General features: G+C 40.1%; 1 protein-coding gene across 1 annotated transcript in view; it reads right to left on the reverse strand.

Moving 5' to 3' along the window:
* The window catches only part of SVEP1 (sushi, von Willebrand factor type A, EGF and pentraxin domain containing 1), a 143,258-nt gene that overhangs the window by 63,799 nt on the left and 57,690 nt on the right, over nt 1-21,769 (reverse strand). Inside the window, exons 6-19 of the mRNA XM_054178135.1 lie at nt 21,076-21,255; nt 15,355-15,552; nt 12,825-12,943; nt 11,299-11,428; nt 10,652-10,759; nt 10,289-10,420; nt 9,246-9,440; nt 8,116-8,237; nt 6,015-6,123; nt 4,134-4,319; nt 3,579-3,812; nt 2,308-2,469; nt 1,442-1,603; nt 490-651 (exon numbers count right to left, since the gene is read on the reverse strand). Of these exons, the coding sequence (XP_054034110.1) occupies nt 490-651; nt 1,442-1,603; nt 2,308-2,469; nt 3,579-3,812; nt 4,134-4,319; nt 6,015-6,123; nt 8,116-8,237; nt 9,246-9,440; nt 10,289-10,420; nt 10,652-10,759; nt 11,299-11,428; nt 12,825-12,943; nt 15,355-15,552; nt 21,076-21,255 (2,199 nt within the window). The remainder of the gene's footprint in view (nt 1-489; nt 652-1,441; nt 1,604-2,307; nt 2,470-3,578; nt 3,813-4,133; nt 4,320-6,014; nt 6,124-8,115; nt 8,238-9,245; nt 9,441-10,288; nt 10,421-10,651; nt 10,760-11,298; nt 11,429-12,824; nt 12,944-15,354; nt 15,553-21,075; nt 21,256-21,769) is intronic.

Consider the following 21,769-nt stretch of genomic DNA (forward strand, 5'->3'; position numbering starts at 1 on the left):
AAGTCTCTTCTTCTCTAAGCTGAAGAGCCCCAGCTCCCTCAGTCTCTCCTCAATAAGGAAGATGTTCCACTCCCTTAATCATTTTTGTGGATCTGTGCTGGACTCTCAAGTAGTTCCCTGGCCTTCTTGAACTCAGGGGCCCAGAACTGGACACAATATTCTAGATGTGGCCTCACCAGGGCAGAGTAGAGAGGGAGGAGAACCTCTCTTGATGTACTGACCACAGTATTGAATAACTGTTCTGTTTTTTTCTAGGTTTGTTCAAAATTGTAAACTGTACCAGTCTGTGGAATTATATCCACGATTGTACACTAGAATCTGCATGTAAATATTGTTAAAAGGTTATTATTAAAGACTAATTAATATTTCATAATTAATAACCACCACCATGACAGAGAGTAAGTGGGATGTTTTCTGTTAAGACTGATGCTGGCCAATCTGCAGATGTTCCCTTTATTCACTTTCTCCAGCAGAGATAATTTGGCTTACTTGAACAATCTGTGATGGATCTGGCACCAATGACAGTTGTTGTTCCATAAAAGGGACAAGACAAGCAGTAGGACTTTCCTGGGTCTGGTTGATAGTAGTCTCTGGGACAAGGGTAGCAAGGTGTCAAACCTGTACGAGAGAACTCGCCTGCAAGACATGGTACTGAAAGAACAAAAGTACATTTTTTGAGTGATCACTTGCACCTCCATCTTGTCCCACTTCTTTCTGATCATTTCTTTGCTCCTCTCACAGTCCCTCATCAGACTTAAAGGAATAGGATGAGAATTGTCAGGAATTCACAGCTCCAGGAGATGCTTATTTAAATCATAACGTTAGATAGCCTGTCATTTTCAAAGGACTATGGAAATATCTGTGAAGTATTTCTGTATCTTCATTTTGCTGCTCTGGGTGCAGTTTTCAAATGCATCTTCTGTTATCTTTTATTCCTTATACATGTTTGCCTCTTTTTTTTTTTTCCCCTTCAAGAAGAACTGAGGACGAAAGACAAGTCTTCTGTGTACCATTAATCCCTGCAGCCTATTTTCCTTAGGAATTTTTACGGCAAAGCTTCCCAAAGACAGTGGAGCAATAATTCATGAAATAAGTTACAGAACAAATTGTGCAAAAAGTCAGAATTTTCATACAGAAGATGTGGAAACTGTTCCACAATAACAGTGACAGAGTTTCAGACATTCTCTTTTGTAAAGAAAAAAGTTTTATCTTCATGTAGGTAGCCATCACATATTAATTTTACTTATCTTTAGACAAGAATTCATCTTTGAAATCAAGAAGAGGGCATCTGAAATAATCAGAGTATCAGGAAGTGATCCATTGTTTTGCTTGGTCCACACTTAACTGGAAGCAGAATTTCACCTCAGGCAGATGAATTGTATTACATTAGCTGCTGCTTAAACAACCTTTAGAAATTTCTTAGCCTCTTTTTTTTACATACCTCCGCAAGCTGAGACATCCACTGCACCTCTTTTTACCGTTGAAGTATTTTCTGGGCAAGAGATGCAATTCCTTGATCCAAATGCTGGTTGGTACGTCCCAAGTGGACAAGTTTCACAGGTTTCAAGACCATTAGATGAATACGTTCCCTGCTTGCACTGAGCTATAAAACAGAAGTATTCATAAAGGTTAAGCAATGGCCAACAGGAAACCCAGCTCTTAAGCCCTGAAAATGATGATGAAAACACAATACACATCCCAGGGACTTTAACTTCTAGAGCTTGCTCTATTTTAAAGACCTTTGCGGGTACAAAGTGGTAAATCACTGATAGTGCTTTTGTGAATTATTAACCAGTTAATTCCCTTTTGATGGCAGATGATTTATTGCAACTCAGTAACTTAATTTTAATCAACAGAAATAATGATAAGACAATAAATAGGATATAAAACTAGCAATTTCTTTCTCAGAACCAGTCATAAAGAGAGAGTGGTGCTGAGGTTCTCAGAGCTACAGCACCATAATGTAGGATGCAGCCCTTTCATCTGTGATCATGGTAGGATGGAGAGAGGCTTACAAGGACAAGAATGGCATTAAGTGTACTAGTCCCTGCAAAATGGGCTCACAACATCACAGAATGAAGACAGGAATGAAACAAATCTGCAAAGGCCAGATCTTCTTAGAACACCTGCCTGGGCATCCTGCACACCACAGAAGTGGTGAAAACTTGGATTTTTCTCTTTATGTAGGCAGTCAGGAGTGCTGCTCATTTCAAAGGTTATCCTCATTGCAATAATCCCATCACAGGGACCAAAAGTATGCCAACAGGCATTCAGAAATGGCTGTCTGAAGATGACTTAACTTCTCACCTTTGCATTCAGAGATGCTCCTAGAGTGCAGATACTCAGTGTAGGTACCAGATGGGCAACTTTTGCATTCCAATTGTCCTTCCTCATCTTGGTATGATCCAGTCCAGCAGCTTTCACAGGTATGATGCTCCAGGGAGTAATAGGTACCCAAAGGGCAGTTGACTGTAACATTGGAAACATAAGGTTCACCTCAGAGTGTACCATCATACACACTTGACTTAGAATCAATATCAATAAGGTTGGAAAAGACCTCAAAGATCATCAAGTCCAACCTGTCACCCAAGACCTCATGGCTACTAAACCATGGCACCAAGTGCCACATCCAATCCCCTCTTGAACAGCTCTTTCTCCTCACCTCCAGCCTAAACTTCCCCTGGTGCAGCCTGAGACTGTGTCCTCTTGTTCTGCTGGTTGCTGGAGAGAAGAGACCAACCCCCACCTGGTCATAACCACCATTCAGGTAGTTGTAGAGAGCAATAAGGTCTCCCCTGAGACTCCTCTTCTCCAGGCTAAGCAATCCCAGCTCCCTCAGCCTCTCCTCACAGGGCTGTGCTCCAGACCCCTCACCAGCTTTGTTGCTCTTCTGTGCACACATTCAAGAGCCTCAATGTCCTTCCTCAATTGAGGGGCCCAGAACTGGACACAGGACTCCAACCCCCTCTGCAGTAAGCAGGGACATCCTCAGCTAGATCAGGTTGCCCAGAGCCCTGTCAAGCCTCACTCTGGATTATCTCCATGGATAGGGCCTCAACCACCTCCCTGGACAACCTGCTGCAGTGTCCTACCACCCTCTCACAGTGCAGGACTTGTTCCTAACATTTAGCTTCCCAGCCCATTCCATACTTGCTTCTGGAGTTCCCATTCAGACAAATGTGAAAATGGGGTATCTCTCTGGAACACTGTAAAGGTCTCACTATGCACAGGAATTGGAATCCAATTTTCTATGTTAACTATACATCACTCTCAAGATAAATAGGGTTAAAAAACTGCATACCAAGCACTGTTTTCCTGCCTATCACCAAGTGTGGATGTGCCTTATTTCCCCATGGGAGTGGAATCTTCGGTACAGAAGTGTACTTTTCCACAGCCCTTGGTTAGGAACATAAACATTCTCTGGAAGTCAAACCATGCAAGGCATCTTTGCAGTTTATTGTTCTCAGAGACCACAAGTACTGGTCTGTGTCAAACCATAACCCACTGCAAACATCCTCTAAAAATTCGCTTTCCAAAAGGATTCTAAATACATGTAAGGAGCAAATCATCCCTCTTACCACACATTCTCCCCCTCAGCACAGAACCAGGCCTGCAGAAAAGAATAGCCTTCTCGGTCTCCAGCGAGTTGCTGTCAGCTACGATGAGTTCAGAGGCAAACTGGAAAGCATACATGGGCTCCTTGTGGAGGGTCCTATTCAGCCTGTTGGTGATTGTCTCCAGAGTTTTGAGGAGCCGTCGCTGGTTTTCTAGTTCCAATGTATCATTCCTTTCATCAGGCAGTGGCACGCTAGCTGGGATAGATAACAGAGAATGCAAAACGCATGCAGATTTTGCAGTCAGCACTTCCTCCGTACTCTGGAGTATATCAAGAGTGCAACACTTAAGCTTGCTGGAAAGTGGAAAGCAGGCTAAGTGCACAGTGCTCTCCATAAACATGAGGCTGTAATCTTCCCTCCAAGCAGAAAGTCTGTGATGAAATGGGGCTACAGAAAAGTGTCATCTGCATCTGCAGTAGGCTTTGTAAACTGAAGGCTATGTTCTACTGAATGTTTAGAAACACATGTTTTTAAAAAGAGAGAATAGAAGAAGGGCAACATCTTGACTTCTCTTACCTGTGATGTTAAATATTAACTTGATTTTGTGGTCAGTCATTGGAATGTTCAGCTTATGCCTTTTGACTCGAGCAGGTGCTGCCTTTGGGGAGGAAGATAAATGCCTGGATAAGTCTTCTTGCGCTGCATCAACAAAATCATCATAAGAATAATCCAGCTGGTTTGCTGTCCCCCAGCCAGCAGGTCCTATGAGGCATTAAGAAAGAACAAAAAAAAAGTAGCAGCATCATATGGAAAGTCAGTGACTATACTTAATTTTCAAACACATCCTCAAAAGAGTAAGGTCTGTTTGAAGCTCCAGACAATGTGTGCTAGTTTTGCCACCACACATATCTATTGTACCAGAGGAAGAAAAACCCTAGTTTTACTCCTAGCTGATAACCCCAAGATCCTGAATCTTGTGCTTTAAAGAAATACTGCTATAAAAGTTACAGGTTGCATTTTTTTCCCCTCTTCCTCTGTCTTGCATGGACCCTCACTTGCTAGTAACACCTTCTTGAACAATTCCATGTTGCTCTCACATCCTCTTCCTGATTAATTACAGACAGCACAACCTGTGCTACATGTCTCCATTGCATCTGCTTCTCGTAACTCTTGAATAGCTCTATTATAGTCTGACCTCTCAGAAAAGGCTGGCAGTCATGCCTTATATGTTTATTCCTCATATACAGGCTCCTCCTTTTAACATGCATGTTAAATTCAACTTTTGTATAATGTCCTTCACCTATATCATGCTCTCAATCAGTAACAAAAACCTGCTTCTGCACATAATCCACTTTTTCATAATGACTAGATGAATGCATGCTTTATTTCATTGATCTAGCTCTATTAATAAAATATAAGTGAACATATAAAAGAAATCTGCCAATTACCTGTAAGGCAGTCAGCTAGAATACTCTTAATTTACAGTAGAAACTAGGACAAGTTAAATCCAGTGCTTTGTGGTTAATAATATGTAAGTATTCCACAACTAGTTTTCTAAATTGCTATCTCCTATGACCTGAGGTGAGTTCTCCTCTGAGTTCTCCTCTCCTGCCTCCCCAGTGTAAAATCATAAGAAACTCAGTGAAGCCTGTCTGAAAGGTAAGAGTAAGCAGGAAACTATAAACTATAAACCTGTAAAAAATGCCACAGCCATGACAGGAGTACATGTATTCTGAGGTTCACCTGTCAAAATGCCTTCTGCTAAGATAAGGTAATGTAAGTTATCTGGTTTTAGCCTTTTTTTGTTTTCTCTGAGCAGCCCCGTGGGACCTAGTAACATCAAGGACAACAGCAGTGCAACGTGGACACTAACCTATCCAAAAATGGACTGAAAATGGTAACTCACTTGGCATAAAGCAAAGTGGGGAGAATCACTAGGACTGTCACAGCTGTCATTGGGACAGCCATAATCATCTTTCATAATCTACCCTAACATACAGGAAGACATTTCACAGGTGGTGAGCAAACTTAAGCTTGCCTAGCTTTACATTGTGGGGGTTCCGTGCTGATCTGAACCACCATCAAGGTGGCTCCTCATTTTCTTAAGAATCTTCAGAACAATTTATTATACTTTTTCCAGTATTTTGGTTTGAAACTGTAGGTTGTAAAAGAGCTGCTTTCTTCCAGACTAACCAAGCAGGTTTGCTGGACTCTGTGTGTGTGTGCTTCTACTCCCCTTCCCATCATGAGGCATCTCAGTACACTTTTCCTGTACATGCTATGGGTATCAAAGCCGGACAGCAAAAAGTTCAGTAACACTGTTATAAAACCTAGTATGTCGTTGCTTCCTATCTTAAGAGCCCTATAGTTATTAAAAAAAAATCTCACAGAACACATTATGTACTTCATAACTGCAGCAAACGTGGATGGCTAAGAATCTGTGCAAGCAATAATTACCAATGGCAAATCCATTTTCGTAATCGTAATTATATTCCAAGCAATGTTTCTGTGTCTGATCTTCCAATCTGCAGTCAATATCATCAACATGATTACAGAATGATGGGACCTTCCAACATAAAGAAGAATAGTGTTAACAAATAAATCCATATAGCTCCCGCCCATGACTTAAGCAAAATTCTAGCTGCAATGTGGTGCCCTGGTGTTGCCACTGACACTAAGTTTCCCCTTTCATGCCTATTTTAACTCCAACAAGGTCTGCTAAAAGAAGTATGGCCTATTCATACAACTGAGAAATAAGAGGGCAACTTGTAGGCATACAAGCTCTTTGTTACAGAAAATCTTTTGCATGCTTCTTGCATGTGAAATCATAAGACACAACAATAAGCTTATGCACATTTCTCCCTGCTGAAGGTGACAGGAAAGCTCACATCTGAAAACACCTCTGGTTCTTCCAGCTACCTAACTTCTAATTCCATCAGGTCTGAAAACTGCTGCCACTCTGTTTCTAGCTTTCAAAACTTTCAAAACCATATTTCTTAATATCGCAAGGAAAGGGCCTCATTCATTCCAGCAAAAGACCTCAGAGGACAGGGAAAATCACCTAAGAAGGACAGAAACCAAAAACCAGAAAACTTGATGGAACATTTCTGGGTTTGTTGATTTATTCTCTCCACAAAAGCAGTGAAGATTAGATTTGATGGAATAGATGAATACATGATTTTTGACAGGACCTGTATTTCTTCCCTTTTCTAGAAAAGTTTCAAGCAAGTTGGGCCCTAGGCTGAGTTTTAGAATCGCTGTGCTTTTTCCGTAACAAAGTTCACTGGAAAGATGACTCCTGCTGATTCCTCCCTCCTTTTCACATCTCTGGTAGAATGTCAAGTTCTTGGGAATAGAAATAGGCATGGTCAAAACAGCCTTTTTGACTCCTTTCCCAGATTGTTGCATTTTGATGTAACTGCCTCGGGAGGTCACCAAGCATTTTTTCCTTATTATCTTTTGCTTGCTGTTAGTGATGGTCTAAGTACTGGAACCTGGTGGTATCTGGCTCTCAGGAAAAAGAAACAGAAATAAAACTAGACAAGATTCCCCTACTGAAAGAGAACAAACCTGAAGTAAGTCAAGAGAGTAACAAGTGCCTGAAGCATAAGGTAAGTTTTCAGCCATTTGACAACAGCTAGTGACATGTATTCTGGAGCTGCAGGAGTCTGTTGGTTAGCTGCATATGCTAATAATGATTTTCAGCTAGCAAGAAGCTTTTACTCTATGGGCCTTGTCCTGCAAAAACATTTGTAAATGCCCCATGTTCTCTTCTGACACGTGGTGCTTTCACATTCAGCTTGGACATCCACTCCAGAGACCACAAGTCGAAGTTCTGCTCCTTCAGTTTCACAGCTGAGGAGAGGTTTATGTAATTCTTAATGATAAAGAGTGAAAACTCAGAAACTCAAGAAACCTGAGCAGATTATTTAAATCACTACTAATGGATTTAAGCATCTGAATTTAAGCGCTGAATGTGTAATGTATCTATTTGTATACACGTATATTCACTTACATTACATGGATGTATGTTGTAAGTGTTCTATTCAAAATACAAGCATTTTATAATCACATCCAACTTTCAAAAGCAGCCCTGTGGTTAGGGGACAAGTGACTGAAGTCTTCAAATCTGCACAGGTTCTCTTTGAAAGCTTACTGAAAATCTGCTGAGAGCCAGCTGCCTAAGGTACTTGGACACTACTATAACTTGTGTCCTATGTAACTCCACATTGAAAACTGAACTGAATAACATTAAAATGTCAGTGAATTTCCTTTATTTTTAAAGGAGAGTTATTATTTAGTATTCATTATAGTGGAAGGTGTCCCCGCTCATGGCAGGGGGGGGTGGAACTAGATGATCTTTAAGGTCCCTTCTAGCCCAAACCACTCCATGATTTATTTCTTTTCTATTTATTATTTATCTATTTTCAGAGAAGCATTGATTTCATTTACAGGTTAATGTTGTATTTTCCTTGCGTGAAATTAATTAGCTGGTAAAAGTAACAACGGAGTACAACATTTTAGAAGTCTGTAAAAGGAAGGGGTATTACTAACCTACCATTTTACCAAGTGCACTCTGAAAGGCATCAGTGAAGCTGTTTAGAAGATTGTTGTCATCACATTGTGTTGCTTTATAGAGCATCTCAAAAGACTTGAACCCATGGTTTGCAAAACGATTTACTGAAAAATACAGAGAGATACATTTGTTCTAGTCAGTGCAAGGTTTTGAGAGTCAAAAGCAAGAGTATTTGGCCTAAACCTGGAATACACTAAGCTAAGAAGGTGAGCATGACCCTTTCACAAGCATCAAATTTGTTGGAAAAGATAACAGACATTTAAAACAGTCTGTCATTTCTTTACTTCAGCATTTTCTTAATGGAAGAAACCTGTGAGCTGTCAACTAAACACTGTATTTATGTTTTTTACTGAGAGGGAAGCAACAAATACTAAGTGCTATTATTAATGCTGCCCAGATAAATATGAAAAAAATCTCACCCAGAATTTATGCAAATCGAAGTTCCTCGGTGTCCAAGTTACAGACTTGAACTGATAATCATAGCAGACATATCAGAGAAACATGACTCTCATTTGTTCATAGCTGAAACACCTCTCATTTGCTGAGACCAAGAAATCCACTCTGATGGATGTGGATGGAACATGGTGCCATGACTGGCTTCACATGTAGCTCTAACCTACTTATTATTAAAATGTCACCGAAGCTGGGAAATTCCACAGTTGAAGATTTGCATGTGTCCATCTCAAAGAAAATACTGATCTGGTGATAATTAGATATGTAAGCACAGCCTCTGATATGCATGTGGATCAGTAAGTTGCAAATACTGTTGACATTCCTGTTGAAAAGACACTGTTTCTGTGTGTAAACAAACTCTTTTAAATACCAGTTCAGAATAATTACAAACCTTGTCTATTTTGTCATCTTTGCTGTTTTGTGATTCCTAGAATTCAAATTTACAGCTATTTTTGTGGTTTAGACAGCTTCTGAAATTACCCAGTTAGGGGCTTCCCAGCATTCTTTCACAATGTTTGTAACAGCTCAAAGGCAGCCTTCAGAGAAGACTTTTTTATCATTAAACAGAAGTAAAAAAATCTACAATATTTCCATTTTTGTCCTCATTAAACATAGTGTTTCCTGAGTTGCAGGTTGATTTTAGTAATAATAAGACTTACAAGAGCAGTCAGGCCATCCTGGAGAATAAGGCGGCTTCCAAACACCATCCACATATGCACAATAGTAATTTTCACTTGATCCTTCTGAAAAGCTATAACCTTCTTCGCAGTGCAAAGTGCAATTAACTCCCATGTCATCTGATGTGCATTTAAAATCACCATTCACAGGTTCAAAGGAGATTTCACAGGGAGAACCTATGAAAAATATGAAGATTTACATACTGATGAATGTGGTAAAGTACACATGCATACAGGAAAACAGCACTGAGAGGATTTCTACAAGTGCCTAGTATCAGTGTGATCTGGCCTCTGTTGAAGTCTATGGAAGTATTATTTGTTAATTTCACAGAGGCAGGACCAGGCTACTGCTAAATTATTCTCAAATGCTGCCACTGGAGTTTGAAATCCAGCAATGTGAAGACTAGTACCTGATACAGTTTTTGTAGGATACAATAAGTGGTTACAGAAATAGTTTCATAAAGTTCAGAAATAGTTTCATAAAGTTTTCCTTTTAACTGCAGATTTAGATCAGATATCAGGAAGAAATTCTTCCACATGTTGGTGGTGAGGCACTGGAATACGTTGCCCAGAGAAGTTGTGGAGGCTCCAACAACGGATTTGTTCAAAGCTAGGTTGAACGGGACCTTGAGCAACCTGCTCTAGTCCCTTCCAACCCAAACCATTCTATGAGTCTATGATTCAAAGTAAGACTTTGGTAACACCTGTGAATTAATTTCACATGGTACTTGTTACTAAGGAAAAAAACCCAATTGCCTTAGGTTTTACTGCTATATGAGTAATCATTTCAATGCTTTAAAATCTAATTTGTATTTACAAGGCCAAATTCATTGCTGTGCTGCTTCAGTCTTGGACAATTTATTCACTGGTGCTTCTAAGTACCCTGACTGCCTTCAGGTTATTCCATCATAAAATGGAATAAATAAAAGTAGAGACCAAATGAAAGAAAGAATAGCATTGCATCCTTCATGATATCCAGTTAAAGCGACGCCATGCATTCTTGCTAGAAGATCAGGACAACAAACCTTTGATGACTATGTGGATCTCACATGTCCTGTTATTGCCAGAGGCATCCATGGCTGTGTACTGAACTTTTGTCTCCCCTTTGGGAAAGAGATCTCCAGGTGCATGACTCCTAGTGATAGTCAGGAGAGCACCTAGAAGAGTTAAAAGGCAAGCTAAAACATCAATATGAACAAGAGGGTTGCTCACACCCAGTCTTGATAAATGAAGAAGGAAAGGGCAGCAGATCTTCCAAATTACAGGTTTTTAATAATAAGTAAAAAAATAAAATCAAAAAGTCCTACACTCTAAGGGACTATAAGCATGAACAGGTTGGATTTTCCTAGCTTTCTGCTGTTGTGTGCATATTTTGGGGTGCATCTCACCTGAATTGTCTGAAAACTGTGGCTCTTCCCATGTCACTGGGTATTCATTCTCTGTTGCTTGCATGGGTGGTGGAGATCTGCATCTGTCAATTACAGGAGGCTCTGAATCTGCAGAATTTGAAGGGATGGCATATTAGCTTACTGAAATGCTACCACACTCAAACAAAATCTATAATTAGAAGAAGTCAGGGTAGCAGTAGTTCTAATTTCACATCAGAAGACAATAACAAAATTAGGTGCACACTTCTAAATAGCTGCAATTTGTAGATTCTGAGAGAAAGGACATGAGTCGCTCTTCACAGTTTCTGTGTTCCGTTTGCTTTCTACATAGCAGATCTTGTTTAACAGGACTGCTGAATAACACAACAGTCTGACAAAAGTACCTGAACAATGACTTGCATAAGCAACATATGGGAACTTTGGAAATTTTATTGGAGACTTTCAGGAAGGAAAAAATAAAGAACATCTGGGAGCAATGACTATATTCTATGCAAACTGTGACCCAAGATCAGCATAGCACTTACAGAGAGATAACACTACTTCTGGGCTTATAGCAGCACAAATAAATGCAACATTGACTCACCCTGCACAAAAATTAGGTTTCAACCATGACAGACTCTTTCCCAGTGATTTTTACCAGCACTTACCAATAACTTTGACGCTGAATGTGCAGCTTGCCTCATTGCCTGACTTATCAGCTGCTGTGTAAGTAATGGCAACTTCACCAATTGGGAGAAGAAATGGTGGTATGAAAGCTGGGGTAACATGAACTGAGACCTATTACAGGAAAACACTTGTTATTTAAAATACAGAGCTGGTTAGTAATCATCACATTCCTGTTTCAAAAAATGGCCACAAAATAACAATCTTCAATGTCAGTTCTATTTATTCTTAATGCAAACAGCCTCTTCTGAGTAATGAAGGCAGACTTTGCAACAGAGGACTCTGAGCCCCTTCTCGAGTCTGCTTTCATTATAGCAACAGGGGTTTACTCAGTAAGGATCTAGAGCCAGAACTGTGGCAGTTAACATCATTGTGCATTAAGAAAACTCAAGACTGATTCTTCTTTGCTGCACTACACTGAACTACACCAGCTCAGAATCTGCTCTTCAGCTGCAGACATGGAGACAAGTGAAGCAAACAGCTGTGGATTACAAGGACTTATACATACAGTTTTAATCTGTATGTTCTTGTGAGTCAATAGCCCACATATGCTTTAAAACCTTACATTTAGAATAAGAAACACAATGCTGTCTATGGCTCTTTCATGGTGAGTTAGAACTGCCTGAAGGAACTTCTCCTTAGAAGAACTGATTTCATGTGAACAACACAGCTTATCTGACAACCATGACTTTGACAGCTAAGACCCTTGGTTTCTAGAGTTCAATGAATGACCTCTGACAGCAGAGCTATAGTACCTGACCATGACTATGCTACAGCAAAAAAGGTATGAAATGAAAACTTCACACACACACACCCCCCTCACTGGGATAGCTGGTAAGTTTCCAAATTAGTGCAAAGCCCTCTTCTGTCCACAGCAAATTAAAAGTGCAAACAGAGTCACTCTTCTCTGCTGACCCATGATAAAGCATTAAGTTGCTGTAACTTGATCATGTTTGAGACTGTAGGATATGTTACTTTTTATGAAACAGCTTTGGAGCAAGGTTTCCTTGTAACTCCGTTTCCAGACTTCGGATACCCAGTGGTATCCGAAGGTCCACATTGGAACATTGCATGGCCAGGAAACCAGGTTTGTCTTTCTCGTTTGGGAAGCTGAAACAAGTTTGTTCTTACCACAGTGTGTTCTAGCTATCCTTTTAGATTAATGAACTGGTTTACTTCCTTCTGAGAAAGGTTTATTAAACTTCTTCACATTCTAAGAGCTCATTTTTAAAGCAGCTGTCTTCTTCTTATAAACAAGGGCACATTCTTTCTTTTGACCACATAAATTAACCATATGAGATTTTCTGCACTTAAAACACCATGCAGAGTATCCTGTGACTGCACAACCCCGAAACAGAAAATGCTGAATTTCCAAGATACAAACTTCTCAGCAGATTTTTCTTCTACTCCTGCTTATCAGATGGAAGAAATTTACTGGATTATAAAATTAATTTGAAATAGTTGGCTACAGAAAGACTGCCTCCAGTCAAATGAACAGATTTTAACTTGCCTCATCTCCAGAGTTATCCACAGCTGTTGGTACCTGCCAGCTGATATTAGCAGAGTTCTGATGTTCCAGGGTCTCAGTCTCAATATTATCTGGACAGCGGATCTGTGGAGCTTCAACATCTGATCCAGAAAAAGACAAATTAGTTTTGCATGTTTGCATGTGGGATTGCAGAAATAAAACCTTTATAATGGTAAGACTGCAACTTGTTATAGCCACTGTTTTTTGTGTTGCCTAGAATATAAATGGACATATTTTTGCAAATTTCCTGTCTGTACCCCTCTTTATTTCTTGCCTACAACCCCCCACACAAAGAGTAAATTCTCCTGGGTGAGAGACTATTTTTTTTGCTGTATTTTTGTACATGACCAAGCACAATGAGAGTCTGGTTCCTACACCAAACCATAAACCAAGGTATAACTAAGGTATAATGGATTTGTTTCCTTTATTACTTACCCATTCATTACTTATTGCATTCATTGATCATTAAGAAGGAATGGCTTCTTTACCCTTCCACTGCCCACATATGACACATACAGATCAAAACACTTGTTTCTGATAATCAGTGACTTAAAAAGAGAAGCACTTGCAACATGATATATATACTATGAACAAGAAGCAGTGGCTTTCAAATTCCCTGGAGCATGGTGTGGAAATGACTTGAAAGAAACAGTATCAAGATTTCTGACACTAGCTGCTGGAAATGGTCCTTAATAAACTCCTGCAACAAGGGATGATGTGGGACAAATGGAGTCTTCTTGTGACGTTTGTGACAATGCTGGATGGCAATACAATGGACTGGTGATACAATATGGTGATACATCACCATCAGCATTTAAGCCTCAAGTTTCTCTGACAAACTTAAAAGTATTTTTTCATGTCCCTGGTATAGGGCCTCCTAAGACATTTGTGGTCAGGTTATTTTATTGCTGTAATGTTGCTTGATAAATGGTCTCTAGACTTGTAGGACAAGGATGCATTCTGCGCTGAACTCATCTATGCCCAAGAGGCTTTAAAACAACTCAGAAGTGGTATCACTTGTATTTTTATTACTAAAAAGTTCCAGTAAAGACATAACTCATGCAATTAAGCCTCTGTAATTAAGAGTGCAAAGCAATAAATACATATGATTTTGCCTTCCTCTGAACCAATTATGATTAAAATTTTATTACAAATGCACTCTTTTAAATAACTACCAGTTACAGTTCACACTCCCCTGACCACAGCCTGTAGGCTGGGGCAAATTCCATTTATGTAACAGACTAATAAATAAGTCAGAAGGAAAATGGTTGTTTTGAACTGGCCAAATATGTTGGCAGCAAAATAAAGAGAGACAATAACAAGAATGAAAGCAATTGAAATGCAACTGTTCACTTTTACTAGAGAAGAATAACCCTCAGAGTTCCTTACTGCCTCTTATTTTAGGGTTTTATGCACTGGTAATATCAGAAACTTGAACCCAAGCCATGATGCTTTATCTTGATCCAAACACTTCAGCTTGCAGCTTGGTGCTAGGATCCCATCAAATATTGAAAGCTGTGGTTTGGCATGAGTTTGCACAAAGGACTCAGAAAAACAATGTGGTGCATCACAGAGTGGGAAATTGTATGTTTAAGAGAGGGATAAAATTTTCCTGGCCATGACAGAGAAAAACCTTCCCACCTCAGTTTCTGCAGTGACCTGGAATGATGACTGCTATAACTGTTTTCTGTACTGTTCTTTCACCCCGTGGATGGCAAGGGCCCCAGTTTTGGGTGGAAGAACTAGTTTGAGGAGCACAATAGTTCATGAAGAGGTGAATAGCATGTTCCCAGACAAACTGCTTGTATTCTCCTAAAATCCAAAGCCAAACTCTACTCAGTGTGCATGTGTGAAAGGGAATAAATAACCCAACATTTCTAGAAGAGGTGAATAAACATGGCAGAACTGTAGTCAAATGCATATAACCATCTACTGCCCATCTTCATGCTCCATTTTGACCTCAACTCTTGTGCCCTGTTGCTTGGGGCACATCAATGAAATGATGATGATGATGATGATCAATGAAACATCTCTCTATAGACAATCTATCAGCCAGAGTTTACACAGCTTTTTGCTCTGACTGCAGGGCTTACATAAGCCTGTGCTAAACCAGCAATATTATTATCACAGTCATTTTACTAGGAGTGTAGGTTCTAATTTAACTATGTTTAAGCTAAGAGCTTTCACAGCTTTGAAATTTTGAATTTACCTGCATATCAGACGGCACAGCAAGCAGCTCTCCAACAGCCAACTTATGAGATGGATCCCAGGAGAGGCAGTTAATGATAAGCACTGTAAGATGGCACTCAAGCAACCTCTGAACTCCCCATTTTACAGTTATTACAAACTACAAGTAAATCTAACAGCCAAGAGTTGCACAGGCAACTCTTCTTATAGGCCATTTAAATTATGCTTTCCTCACTTCAAACCTGTCCTCACTCAGCTGTTTGCTATATGATTCTTTTCAATTCAGCACATGCAGACACAAAAATGGGTTTGTGCTGGTGTCTACCTTTACAGTGAGCCTCCTGGATGTTTGCACTCCATCGCCCAAACGAAATGCACCTTAGTTCTTCTCTAGCTCCAGACAAGATGAATCCTTGGGGACAGCTCAGCTGGCACACAGTCCCAGAAGTGGCAGGCTCCAGCCCACATCTGGGAGGGAGGACTGTTACACCTGCTGGCATCTTGAGGGCAGGGCAAGGCATTTCTACAAGAGACCAGTAGGACATGTCTTTTAACTGACATACACAAAGAATGATTTGAAAAAAAAATCTGCAAATAAGAGTCACACAGCACCTTACAGGGAACACAAAATAGGCTTTCTAAAATTATGCAAGAGCTCTCAGTGCAGCAAAACAGTAAGATCCACTAAAGCTGTGGTCCAGTGTTGACTAAGTAAACAACATCAGGTCTTCTATTTTCTTGCTCATGCTTTTCCCTGAGATAGAACCATGGTATTTTCCACATGGCTCCATTGTATTTTACTTTTCCTCTGTGCTGTCAGGTTTGTTTGTTTGGTCACTGTAACTTCACCTTTCATGGCTGCTTTGTAGCTGCATTCTCTTGCCTTCTATGGAAACCAGACCTTTACAGATGACAAGAAGCAATAGCTGGCTTCTGCATCTTTTATACTGTCTCTTGAAATAACAATGAGAGAAAAAAAAGCACATTCTGCCATGAGCTCACGGCAGTTAAGGTTATGACATGTGATTTTGCTTATCATATTCCAAACTTAATGAAATTGGGATTGATCTTGACTGTGTTCAAAGCCAGATGCACAGACTCAGGGTGGCCATAAGTGGCAGCTGACCTCTGTGAAGTCAAGAAGGGCTGCTGGCTGTGTAAGAGCTTAAAATGGAAGCTCTGAACTATTTTATTACTGGAAATCACTGCAAGGTCTGAAGACCATTTGCATCAAAGTGTAAACTTCCAAAACCCCCAATGCATGTAACCAGCTTCAATTGTCACAAAAGCTTTGTTTCATTTTTGAGCTGCTGTTTTCACTATGTGAGGCAAAGAATGTTATTTTTATAGAAAACATAAGAAAGGCTATTCCATGAATGCAGCTTGTAAATGTTCAGTAGTTTCTTACAATAGATAATAAATTAAAAACACAGGAAAAGTGCTTCATTATTTATAACTAATAGGAAGACTCTTCAGGTAGTCTGTGAAGATTGCAGACAGGTCTTCACATAAATGGCACACAAAGAACAATCCAACCCAGCTACACAAGGGAAAACTCTGTTCATGTCATAGCAATGGATTAATGACAGTCATTCACATTCAGAACACTTCATATCCCTTTTCTCTCGTCTCTCAAAATATACAGTAACTGAAACAAAATTTGAAGTGTTCTAAGTATTTCCTGTCCTTTAAACTCTCAATACTGAAATTTCATTTAACGTCCAAGCAATTAATAGATGCACTTCATTTCAACAGGACACAAAGATCACAAATGTTAATACATTTGTCCACTTCAGGCACACACTGTTGGCTATGGAATATAAAACAATTGCATCACAGTACAAACCCCAAATACTGACTTTTAATTGGTCACTACAGGAAGACAGCTGACAAATAGTATTGTTTGAAAAGACAAGTTAGAAGCATTACAATATATACTATCCAGAGTGTAAGTCAAAGAAAGGCTGTGAAAGGAAAACCAGAGAAAAGTGCAGCTCTTCATGAAGCAGTAAAAGCTTTCCTGGTTGACTACACTAGCAAATCCTACTAGAGCACAATCCTAAAATATCTGACAAGCATTCAAGATAATCTTTGGTATATGCAGCCTAAAGGATTCCTTCTATCTAAATGGGACAAGTTTTTACCAAGAAAAAAAAAACAGAGGAAAAAAAAAAGAGGAAAAAAAATCAGGAAAAAATAATTAAGTAAAACCATTGAAGCATTTTATAACTGTTCCATCTGTGCAGATTTTGATCAAGCTCATCCAGGAAGTCTGGATGTCATGAGTAGAGTGATATCTATTAACTATGACTCTCTTAGGACATATGCTCTTCAGAAGTCATAGTTATAAACTGGGCTTAGCTGCAGAGATCACACGTCCTAGCAGTCCCACTGGATGCCCTTTGTGGTAACAAAGTTGATCTCTGCCCCAGTCTCTGGAGCATGGCTTCCATGCTCTGGACTATCAGTCAGCCCGCCACTGACTGGTAGTGAAACAAACGTTTGTGGTGATGTAATCGCCACATGTGAGCCTTGCCCATGGCATAGTTAGTTGGACAAAGTCAGTTGCTCTTGGAGAGGAGAGCTTCTGACTGATTGCTCCCTCACAAGGATTTGAGGAACTGGATGTGACCATACTGGATGTGACAAACTGGGTCGTGAGGCCTAACCAGATGAGGCAATCCTTGGTAAGACTTAAGCCAAATGATGGTGTGTTAACACCTGGTGGGGGAAAGGGACATGCCTTTTCCTACAGTGGGAACCTGTAATGATTACAAATATCATGATGCTGTCACGTACCGATGAACGACATCGGTACTTACCTGAAGGGAGGTTGTAGACAGGAAGGGGCTGGTCTCTTCTCCCAGGCAACCAGAACAAGAACAAGAGGACACAGTCTCAGGCTGTGCGAGGGGAGGTTTAGGCTGGAGGTTAGGAGGAAGTTCTACACAGAGAGAGTCATTGCCTATTGGAATGGGCTGCCTGAAGAGGTGGTGGAGTCACCATCACTGGAGGTGCTCAGGAGGAGACTTGACAGGGTGCTTGGTTGTATGGTTTAGATAATTAGGAGGTGTTGGATGATAGGTTGGACACAATGATCTTGAAGGTCTCTTCCAACCTGATCTATTCTATTCTATTCTATTCTATTCTATTCTATTCTATTCTAGTTCAATCAGTAACGCTGCCTACCACCTGGTGTTGACCAAATAGGTGGACAGGCCACCCTCACTTAGCCCAGAAAGTAACATGCCTTGGCACGTTCGAAAACCAGTCATACAGATAGAGAACGAATAGAGAGAGGAAAAAAATATTTGTGAAGAGAGACAAGAATCTGCTTTCATCTGCAACTGCCCAGGGTGAACCACAAAACTATTATAATTCTTAACATCAAAGGAACTTCAATACTGTAACAAAAGAAAAGACTACCCATCAAATCAGGCCTCTTTCCTTTAACCCCTTTGCAAACAGTGTTTGAGAGGAAGGATTGGCCAACTGCAATTAGAAGTGTGGCGCAGCAATTCTTTCAACACTAGGTGGCATCAACACCCTGGATGGTACCTGTATTTTTATCTTTCTCCACTAAAACTTGAACGAAAAAAAATAAATAGAGAACATCATGTTGCAAAATTCATTCACTTTAACGTGCTGGGTATTCATATTTTGCCAGTGCAGAAGGAAACACAGTAACAGGAAATTTTGCTTTCAAATTGGACAAATGACAGAGCTTCCATTTTCAGCAGGTATTTTGATTGTGAGCTGTCTATAACACACGTACACGACTCAAAAGTAGTTTGTTGATCACAGCATCTTTCACGAAAAATACAAAAATGCCGAACATATGTAACAGTCAGACTTGCATTAACTTCCAGTCTCCTGGAAAAAGATGCATATAACAACAGACCTCAGAGGAGCAACTGCAAACAATCCAGGCTATGTTATGGTACAGTGACAGTTACGGTTGCAGATGGCTGTAGTACAGTCTTAACTAACTTTTAAATATGCTAAGTTTTACATACTTGAAAAGCATTCAGAAAAAAGAACTAGAAGAGTACCCTGAGGTCCAAGAAATTTGTTTCAAGGTAAGAGACTGAACCTAATCACACAATGGCTTAGGTTGGAAGAGATCATCTACTCCAACCTCCCTGCCATGGGCAGTAACATCTCTCAACTAGACTTGGCTGCTCAAGGCCTCATCCAACCTGACCTTGGACAAACTACCCCAGGAAGGAGGCATCCACAACCTCCCTGGGCAGCCTACTCTAGGGTCCAAGCACCCTTTTACTGAAAAACTTCTTCCTAAGATCCAGTCCAAAGCTGATCTCCTTCAGCTTAAAACAATTTTCTCCTATTCTATCACTAGACACCCTTATGAAAGGTCCCTCTCCAGCCTTTTGTGTAGGATCCATTCACGTACTGGAAGGCATCTACAAGGTCCTTTCAGACTATTCTCTAAGCTGAGGAAATGACTCAATCATGGATTACAAATGCCTACATACAGCAGCATTTTTGTTATCTTTCATGGAGTAGTTAAGAATTAATAGTTAGGAGCTTTCACAATGAAAATAAACAGAGAACACCTCCACCATAATGATGAACATTCAGAAAAGGAGTACAAAGGGTGGGTTTGGAGGAGGACATGATATTAACCTTCTGATAAAACTCCACACAGCTAAACTGAATAGAAATCTCACAAAGCTTGCCCTGAACACCAGTCACAAGAAGAAGCAGCCAAGATATTTTCCAGCTAGCACTCTCCCCTCTGTGACAATCAAAGGTAACTTTTATCCCAAATTTTCAGACTCAGCAAAAATAAGCTACTGCCATGGGTAATCCTGGAATGGAAGCAATATTGCATGGTATGAAGAAATCTTCAGATATAGAGTAGAGCTGGATTTTAATAATCAAAATGCTAAGCTAGGAAGGATAAATTCAGCTGATGAATACAGTTAATCTTCCAATTATAATCTTCCAACAGGATTTCAGGGTCCCTTCCTTTTGAAGTTAATTGAAGTTTTTCCACTGACTTCAACAGAAGAAAGATTAGGATCTCTTAACAAACTCTATCGATACATTAATACTTGTGGATTATTTTCATCATTTTAGAGAGCATATCTACAGTTAGAAATTTATTCCTGTCTCACTCAAAGGCCACATTTTTAAGCCTGTAGTAAAAGAGTGAAAAATAGCTACAGGTTCAAGACAAGTCACACTGCTGGCATTACATTTAGTGGACCCTTGTGAAATGCACTTCTCTCTGACTTTAGTCAGCTCTAGATCTGCTTCTGAATTGATGGATATAAAGCATGTGGTTTGGTTTTTTTGTGTTGTGGGGTTTTTTTTGTGTGGGGGTGTGTGGGGTTTTTTTGTGGTTTTTGTTTTGGGTTGGGTTTTTTGTAGTCTTCTCCTGGAAGTGTTCCAACTGTATTTCTTCTCTCACTGTTTCAAGTCAGTATCTGTCACTAGTCCTGAATGGGTACTTCTGTAATCTACAATGCTTTATTTCTGAGACATATGCTTATGTACCCCTGCACAGCTCTTGTGATCTCTGAATCCTGCCTTAGAGTTGCTTGGTCCCCAGCTTGTCTACAATCTTACTTCCTGCTGGATAACTGCCATGTCTCTCTATGAGGTGTACACAATGCCTAGCTAACATCCCTTAGTTCTTGTCTGAAGGTCAACTTTAGTTTTAAGATGGTAACTCAAACCCTTGAATGTTCACATTTAATTTGTAGGACAGATCTACAAATTGCATGTTTTGTGGAACACACTGTGTGACAGTGTCTTGACACTCTCCAGATACAATAGCCTTTTGGTTATCAGCTGTCTGTGCTGGATTTTAGTGATAATCTGTTAATTTTCTACATTTACAAAATCCATTCCCCCTCTCCCCAACTTTTAAGATCTGTATGAAATATCCATAATCAAATCCTCGTTCCTATCTTAGCTTCACCAGACATTAAAACAGGCAGAGTTTCCCACTTGTGACAGCCTGTACAGCAAGGCTGTACTCTGACATGAAGAGACAGAGAGTGATTCAGTTACTTACCCACACATTTTGGCTCCTTTGAATCCCACTGTGAGGTTCCCAGGCAGGTGAGTTTGGTGTTTCCTTCTATTTCATAGCCCTCATTGCAGGTCACAAAACATACTGTCTTATAGGAAATATCAGCTGTTGAACAATTAATGTGTCCGTTTTCAGGAGCCTGAAGTTTGGGACATGTTCGAACTGCAAAGGGAAAAAACCCACCAGTTCACTAGGCAGCACTGAGAACTGGAGTTGGCCAAGGTTTCCAGGGGTCTGACAGCTACTGGCTCATACACTAGCTACAGCAGTTTGTACAAATTATGGGAACAGGGATGGAACACAAACTCATTTTCCCAAGGCTTGATGCCTTCCTCTTCCTGAAAATGTCTTCTATACCATGTATAATGCTGGGCACACACTTCCAGGCTCATCTGTATTCTGACGGAAGTCCAGCCTAGCAAACAAACTGCTCAGAAATACTCCTAGGCACTAAAGGCACACAGTGTGTGGCCTGTGCTGGTAATGTGTATCAGTTAGTAAAGTGCTGCAGCTGCTAAAATGGGACAACTGCTGGCAAATGGAATCCTGTGTAAAAGTGTGTGCATCTTTGGAAGTTTCTAACCTCCCAGCCATAGCTGAGAGTTCTCTGGGGAATTTCTAGCTGGCAGTCTGCTACACGCTGAATGCACACCAAGGAAGAGGTTAAGAACTTATT

This window comes from Dryobates pubescens, chromosome Z, assembly GCF_014839835.1.
Source record: "Dryobates pubescens isolate bDryPub1 chromosome Z, bDryPub1.pri, whole genome shotgun sequence".
In the NCBI taxonomy this organism is placed as follows: domain Eukaryota; kingdom Metazoa; phylum Chordata; class Aves; order Piciformes; family Picidae; genus Dryobates; species Dryobates pubescens.